Source organism: Pagrus pagrus (genome assembly GCF_965226575.1).
Source record: "Pagrus pagrus genome assembly, chromosome: 12".
NCBI classification, from domain to species: Eukaryota; Metazoa; Chordata; class Actinopteri; order Spariformes; family Sparidae; genus Pagrus; species Pagrus pagrus.
Genome location: NC_140196.1, coordinates 30,045,877 through 30,054,309, shown reverse-complemented (window position 1 = coordinate 30,054,309; position 8,433 = coordinate 30,045,877). Strand labels below are relative to the sequence as shown.

Genomic DNA, 8,433 nt, shown 5'->3' with positions numbered 1-8,433 from the left:
ATGGCCACTCAACTCGAGCATATAAAGTGCAGTGGTGAGTGAGGGCTTTACATCCAGTGACAAACCTTAAGGCACCATGATACACAGTGTCCAGAGAACGCAGACAATTTGCAGGGGCATGCATATATAAGAGGTCGCCATAATCAAGTACAGGGAGGAAAGTGGCAGCAACCAATTTTTTCCTGGTAGAAAAAGAAAAACAGGATCTGTGATGGAAAAAAAATCCCAGTTTCAGTCTTAATTTTTTTACCAGGTTTTCTACATGTGGTTTAAAAGAAAGTCGATCATCGATTAAAATGCAGAGATACTTGTAACAGGATAGAAGTTCAATCTCACACCCTTGTAATGACAAAATGCTGGGAGGAGACACAGTTACTTCCCTGCCATTGGAAAATATCATCAGTTCAGTTTTGGCAGCATTTAAGACGAGTCTTAATTCAATGAGCTGACTTTCCACAAGGTTAAAAGCAATCTGTAAGTTGCCAAGGGCCTCGGCAAGAGTGGAGCCACAACAGTATAAAACCGTGTCATCAGCATAAAAATGAAATTTGGCATTTGGGATGTTTCTACCCAATGTATTTACATAAATAACAAACAAAATCGGGCCCAGAACTGAGCCCTGAGGCACAACGGTAGAAACATTTAGCAGTGTGGATGAGCTGCCTTCAAAATAAACACATTGTTTTCTATTAGACAAATAATTATCAAACCAACCAACGGCCTGCTCAGATAAACCTATGTCAAGCAGTCGTCGCTTCAGAATAGAATGAGTTGAATAGAATAGAATCTTAGTTGGTCATTCCCTCTGTGTCTCCCGCCTGTCTCACGTGTGCGGCCACAGATGATGTTTGCTGCAGCAGCTCAGAACAGCATGGCGAGCACGCTGGCAGCTTCTGTGCTGTTGGTCATCAGCTTCGGTTAATGAAGACGTCACACAACAGACTCACAAAATGCAACGTCTGCGGAATTAAAAAAAAGCACGACGAATCGACAAAACTTTATCAGGCACCTGAAAACACACCTGGATAGGTCAGTTAGTAGGTCCAACCATAGATGCTAATTTAACATTAATCTCTGTCCCACACTACTTATGTGTTTTGCTTTGTGTTCATTGAGGGCCTTCTAGTGGCAGTTGACCTGCATATAGACGCTGCATGCAACCTTTGATGAGGGGTCACATGGAGGTAAGTACAGACCAGTTCTGGTGATGTTTCCTGAGGATTTACAATCATTTTTGAGGACCACAAACTTAATGTTTGAAGTGCCAAACTAACTATTTATGACTCAAAGAAAGTCATGTAAAAAGATGATCATTCAAACGCAGATTTTCAGATGTTTACTGGATGTTTTTTGCAAACGTCCCTGCTAACTGTGAGACTTCAACCTGCAAAAGTGACAAGTTAACCAAACACAGACAGGATGATCCTGTGGCCTTTAACTCAACCCACATCAGTTCTCCAACTGCTGTTTTCCACTGTCCACTATTATTCTCTTTGGTCATTTCTGGATGAACTCTGACTCTCGTCTGGAATAGTTCACCACTGTGGAACAGTCAGGCAATGATGCAATCCATCTTGAAATTATGGTAATATGGATGTACAAATATAATCAGTTTCTCATCCTCATTGGCCTTTTTTAACCAATGTAACATGTATTATCTCCACCAAGGAGGTGATGTTTTCACCCATGTCTGTCTGTTCTGGCCCAGAAGAGACCCCACTGACATCTGGTGTGGATAAAGAGGTGGATTTAGGACCTTTTACTCACTTTCTTCATTTAATGTCCCCATGAAACAGGAGGTCGAGTGTTATCTGCTTCCATGTATTTACGTGTTTCCTTTAAAAGCGGTCGGGTCAGGAGGGACTTGTCGAGAATATTTATCAGTGTTTATTGCAGCAGTAGTGTTTGTGCTGAATGTGAATTAGGACCCTGCCATGCAGCCACATGTCAGTGTGTCCATTCGTCTGTCTAACACTGATGAATGGACACATCCTGCCGTGTTAACACAGACATGTCTCATCATGACGCTGCATGTGACTCAGAAAATGACAGGAAGTGATGTCAGGTGGCTGTGACATAAAAACCAGTGGAAATCTAAAACTGGTGTTTCGTATTTGACTGGTTTTACATTAAAAAAGAAACTTCCAGATGAACAAGTGTCTTATTATTTATATTGTGTAAATAATTAAGAATTAGTACAACACAATACTGGAGGAGAATTTCTGCTCTTAAGGCATGAATTTGATAAAATAAAATGTCATCTTCCACCATCCAAACTGGAGAATGAAGCTTGTAGAGCTGTAAACATCCACAGAAATCAAGGTTCATCCATCGAGGGGTCAGTCAGAGCTGCAGGCCAGTCAAAGTCACCTGTTTTGAGTCATTAGGTAAATAAAAATTTTAAATAGTTTTCACATTTCTTCTGTGACGTTTTGTTTTCCTCCTGTCAGGGAGCGCTGGCGTTCATTTTCTCCTGGCAGCTGTCCCAGAAGTTGAGCAGTCTGTTGGCCTTGTTGGAGCAGAAGTCGGTGAAGTTTCTGAGCAGGCGGTCGGCCAGCCTCTCGTCACCCAGCACGCTTGTCCTCCACGCCTTGGTCAGCATGGTGTTGTAGGCCCAGTAGTAACCGACCCGCTCCTCACCGCCGAATGGCCCCTGGCTGTTGGAGGTGGTGGAGTTTCTGCGTCGGCGCTGCTGCCCACTCGAGTACTTCCTCTTTGAGTACGGCAGCTGCAGGAACACAGTGCCTGACAGAAGAAAAGCATACTGAAGCTCATCAGCCTCCGGTTAAAACAGAAAGGCAGTTTGTGTGTCGGAACGGTGTGTTGTGACAAACCTGTGACGTGAATGTACTGCGGCTTGTTCTCCGATGGGAAATTAAAGGCCGAGGCAGAGAACTTGTCGTGGACGAATCCAAACCTGGGAAGAAGAGCACAGTTAAACATTCATTCCTAATGTCTCTCAGATATTCAAAGAAAATGTTTGGATGGGAACTGTAATCCTTAATCTAAGGATTACTATGACGCTATATTCCTAAACGTGATGGGACATTTTGAGCACAGAAAAAGATTTTTGAAGGACATAAATGACATTTTATAGAGAAACTACTATCACTCAATTTAATGGATCATTTTTAGAAAATCTAAAAAAGCATGACACATGCAAATTGAAATAAATCCAAGATATTATTTAAAAGCATTTTATATTGTGGTCAACAGCAATTATTATGCTGGCTAGCTATAATGTTATGAATACTATATATGTATATTATATTTTTTACTGGTAGGTGCTACTGGCTACAACCTACAGTTATAAAGATTTGGATTTGGCCAGCATGTGCCTCTGTTTTAGAAGTGAGTGGAAACACTATTATTTTTTTTTTTCCCGGCTGTTTGCAGAATGCTTGCGGATCAGGCGACAGCACCCTCCTCCCTCGTTTTATCAGTGGATCACTTGATTAAGTTTAAGTAGACCTGCGTATAAAAAGGAAAGACAATATTGGCTTTGCCTACCTGAATCATCGTGTTCACCGTCTTGTCAACTAAAGCTGTTCACGTGAGTAGATTGTTGCGCAGGGTTTACTTTTTCTTTCTGTTTTGCTTACCTTGTGTCTTAGTGTCACTGTTACTGCATGAAAATATCTAATAATCTCATCCAAACCATTAGCCAACCCCAAATTTTAAATACAATTATTTTCTCCATTGTCTTGTCAGGTCAGGCTATTCTCATCATACTATGACCTTTTGTCGTTGTGCAGCTGGCTCTAGAGGCAGTATTTTCTAACCATGTCGGGGGAGTTATTCTTATGCGTTTTAGAATAATGTCACTTGCCAGGTCATGTAAGTGGTAGACTACAGAATTTACCTGTCAAAACGAAAATAGGAACTCCACTATGTCTCCCTTTACATTTATTTTGTCCCGTTGTCGGCTTCAGCTAAGAAAGAGGTTGGACTCCCCTGATTTGCATGAAATAGTCAGATTTAAACTTAATGCAAATGAGAAGTGGGCAATAAGACGCCCTGTCTCTTGTAACACGTAATGCACTGCTTTCTACATAGACAACGAATGGGAAGCGTAAAAACGACAGATCCTGTGGACACCTACCATCACACAGTAGCTCTTCTGATGTCAGTTTTATTGTGGTTCTGATACAGTGGTTTATGAGCTGTAGTTTTCTGAGTACAGATGTGTACTAACTCCAAGAGCCCCCTGCTAACCTTATTTGCCAACCTCTTTGTTAACTTCACACTACTTTTCCAGACCTACACTAACAACAACAACTTCCTGTTTCCTGCTAGCAGAAGTGATCCCCTGTGACCCTGTAGCTAGGCAAAGATGACAACACATGCCACACCGAGTAAACACAACAACCTCTTCGGCCTCTCTCCCGGTCTTCTGCTGCTCCTCTCGGGGTCACTCATCTTCTGGAGCTAAAGGGCAGCCCGGTGGCAGCCTATTCGGCGGACACCTGGCCTGTCCGCTCTAGCTAACTAGCCCAGAGACACTGCAGTTGCGACAGTGTGTTTATCAGGAAAACTACAGCTCGCAATCTGCTTTTTCGGCTCCGCCACTGGTTGTTTGTTTTACAAACAAGAAAACAAAGACACATCAACCCCAGACAACCACTGAACATAAAGTCAGGAAATTGCATGCTTGCTGGCTAATCCTCCTTTGTTGCCCACTGACCTCCCTCCCTCTAGTTGTCCAGCAGCCTACCAGGGCACCCAAGGGTGTGTGGACACAGGAGGATAACCTAAAACAGGCACTTGGGCCCTGGACAACCAGGGCATAGAATCTCTTTATTTAGCGTTTCAACAGGAAGAAGTCTTCAGTTGACTGTCAACACTTTTCTCTCCTTGTCCCGTCAAAAAGTTGTTGGATGTATAAAGTATGGAGTACCAGGACCACGAAGCCATTGAGGCTTTCATCATACAAAAACCAAGCCAATCAGAGGTAGAGTAGGGCAGGTCCTACAAAAGGTCTGGTGGATCCAAAATAACACAGTCTGGCTTTGTTAACTAACAAGGCTTACTTCAGCTCCAACCACGCTCCAGCTCTTTGCCCATTTTTGTTTAGCCGGGGATCATAAAACACCAAACCTGTTTAAACCTGTTTAAAATACAGTGTGGTTGTGTGCTTCCCTAATTGTGTATCATCCTACTGGCAATGAAACTGGAGACAAAACATCCAAGCAAAAAATTATATCTTGTTCCTGTTTTCTGAAGAGCAAACACACAAATCAACTTATGGAGAGGAAAATAGAGTTTTGTTTGCTCAAATAAAATAATTCTGTGTTCAGAAAGTCCCATCGTACCCCAAAGATCGCTGTACAAATATGACCCAAGAGGTTACTGCAATTTAACAAAACCACATAACACTAACCTGTACAGTATGGCCTCCTGAAACAGCTGCATCCTGTCCCAGTACGTCTCTGGTTCAAACCCTGTTTGGTGAATTAACCAGACAGATGTTGAGACTGAGCTACTGTGCACATCACACGTATGTACACAGCATTCAGTCAGACGGCTTCTGTACCTTCAAACAAGTTGTCACTGCTGTTCTTCAGCAGACAGTGAATGTTCAAAGGAATGAACAGCTGGGCTCTCAGTGGATCTCCGTACAGGTATGACGTCAGTGCAAAAGGAACCTCCAGTACCGGCACTAACAGGAAGCCGCAGGAGGCTGCCTTCCTGTGCCACCCTTGAACCTGGCAGACATTAACTGGTTTTAAACAATTATTTTTACACCTGTCCTCTCTTCTGATCTGTTCCTTCACTTGTGATCTCAAAACGTCTCAAGAGAATTTCTTCAAATTTGGCACAGACATCCATGTGGACTCGAGGATGAACTGGTTTGATTTTGGTGGTCAAAAGTCACTGTGACTTTACAAAACACATTTTTGGCCACAATTAAACATTTCAAAAAAGAACTATGACAAAATGTCTCAGAGGATGAAATGATGAAGTAATGACATTAAATATCCAAAAGGTCAACTTCCCTGTGACATTATAATATTCTGAAAAAAAACTTCTGTCCATTATTCAATGTCATAGCTCAGGAACAACAACTGGACCTGTGTGTGGAGGGATACAACCGGAGCCAGAATATTTTCACATTTTAATCTGCTGTGAACTGAGGATTTATTTCAACCAAACCAAGACTGATATTTTGTTTATCAGTGGACGTCCTGTTGTATTTAAAGAACAGGGATCTATCGAAGTCTGATCTTCACAACACATGTTTGCGAAAGTGTATCATGGCACGAACAAAGGAGATTTCTGAGGACCTCAGAAAAAGAGTTGTTGATGCTCATCAGGCCGGAAAAGGTTACAAAAGAGTTTGGACTCCACCAATCCACAGTCAGACAGATTGTGTACAAATAGAGGGAATTCAAGACCATTGTTAACCTCCCCAGGAGTGGTCGACCAACAAAGATCACTCCAGGAGCAAGACGTATAATCGTCGGCGAGGTCACAAAGGACCTCAGGGTAACTTCTAAGCAACTAAAGGTCTCTCTCACATCGGCTAATATTAATTTTCATGAGTCCACCATCAGAACACTGAACAACAATGGTGTGCATGGCAGGGTTGCAAGGAGAAAGCCACTGCCCTCAAAAAGAACATTGCTGCCCGTCTGCAGTTTGCTAAAGATCACGTGGACAAGCCAGAAGGCTATTGGAAAAATGTTTTGTGGACTGATGAGACCAAAATAGAACTTTTTGGTTTAAATGAGAAGCGTTATGTTTGGAGAAAGGAAAACACTGCATTACAGCATAAGAACCTTGTCCCATCTGTGAAACATGGTGGTGGTAGTGTCATGGTTTGGGCCTGTTTTACTGCATCTGGGCCAGGACGGCTTGCCATCATTGATGGAACAATGAATTCTGAATTATACCAGCAAATTCTAAAGGAAAATGTCAGGACATCTTTCCGTGCACGGAATCTCAAGAGAATGTGGGTCCTGCAGGAAACCCACCAACATCCCAGAGTTGAAGCTTGTCTGCATGGAGGAATGGGCTAAAATTCCTCCAAGCTGATGTGCAGGAATAATCAACAGTTACCAGAAACGTTTAGTTGCAGTTATTGCTACACAAGGGGGTCACACCAGATACTGAAACCAATATTAGATCATTTTCCTCAATAAATAAATGACCAAGTATAATATTTTGTGTCATTTGTTTAATTGGGTTCTCTTTATCTACTTTTAGAACTTGCGTGAAAATCTGTTTTAAGTCATATTTATGCAGAAATATAGAAAACTCTAAAGGGTTCACAAACTTTCAAGCACCACTGTATCTGACAGCTGAAACTATAGTGGCTATCTCCTCTTGAGGTACAACGTGGTATTTAGCGACAGGATGGGTTGAGGCTAGCTGGTTAGCATGCTAACTTTAGTAGATATCTCTGGAACACAAAACAGATGGATGGACGGACAACCTGAAAACATAATGGCCCTGGCATACAAAAAAGGCATTAATGTCTAGTTACCATCTCAAAGAGCACTGCAGCAGTGGCAGCCATCCAGTGCAGCTTAATCTCAAAGGCAGCGTTGAGGGAGAAGTTTCCGTGATAATAACAGCTGCACCATTCGGTTCGGTCACTGCGGTTGTTAACGTCCACATCCAGAGTGACTGTCTTCTGCTCCGGGACTGTAGCAGCTGGAGGACAGACGGATGGAGGGTGGGAGGTGGACAGACAGGAAGACAGGAGGCAAAGGAAGCAAAAGAGAGGGAGATGGATGGCATGATGGACAGGCAGCCGGAGGCGTGACAGCATGGATTGACATTTAATGTCATTAGATGAGCAGCTTTGTTATTCAGTGTGTCAATTACAGATGTTAAAGACATTGACACACATTGAGTCATCTGATAGTATTAATGCTTACAGGTGTAAACAGCATTAATGTCTCAGTCATCTCAGTTTCCTGGTCTCATAAGTAACACTTAGAACAACTCATAAGCTATGAATGCAGCCAGTGTCTGATCAATGATTTCAGCATCACATTAGGTCTACTCCAGGAAACCAGTCCAAACTGAGAAAGCATTTATTTGCATATGTGTTGCTGATGAATGAAGCTTTGAGCGGTCGCATGAAGCAAGAATGGAGCCAAGGCAGAAACAGTGTCACAACGTGTTGTTGTGATAGTGCTTCATGTTGAAGAGCTAGGAGGAGAGCGACAGGTGAGGATACTGCACACCACAGCACTACTAAACCACAGCCACCAATACCACAGCATGCACTGAAACAGCACACCTACTGTCTACTGCTCCTGGATCAGCTGCACCACAAAGCATGCACTGATTGGATGGTGGAGGTGGAAAAATCTGATCATGACCACATCACACAGAGGCAGAGCCAGTGTGGACGGAGGGATACGGCTGCAGCTAGAGGAGACACTCGTCATACACTACACACTAGAGAACACACCACCAGCT

General features: G+C 42.8%; 1 protein-coding gene across 2 annotated transcripts in view; it reads right to left on the bottom strand.

Moving 5' to 3' along the window:
* Window positions 1–2,154: 2,154 nt before the first annotated feature.
* depdc5 (DEP domain containing 5, GATOR1 subcomplex subunit) overlaps window positions 2,155–8,433 on the bottom strand; it is a 34,787-nt gene continuing 28,508 nt past the window's right edge. For both annotated transcript variants that reach the window (XM_084368072.1, XM_084368073.1), the window contains exons 39-43: window positions 7,487–7,656; window positions 5,534–5,705; window positions 5,381–5,441; window positions 2,835–2,917; window positions 2,155–2,745 (exon numbers count right to left, since the gene is read on the bottom strand). In XM_084368072.1, coding sequence (XP_084224198.1) covers window positions 2,447–2,745; window positions 2,835–2,917; window positions 5,381–5,441; window positions 5,534–5,705; window positions 7,487–7,656 — 785 coding nt within the window. In that variant the 3' untranslated portion in view covers window positions 2,155–2,446. The remainder of the gene's footprint in view (window positions 2,746–2,834; window positions 2,918–5,380; window positions 5,442–5,533; window positions 5,706–7,486; window positions 7,657–8,433) is intronic.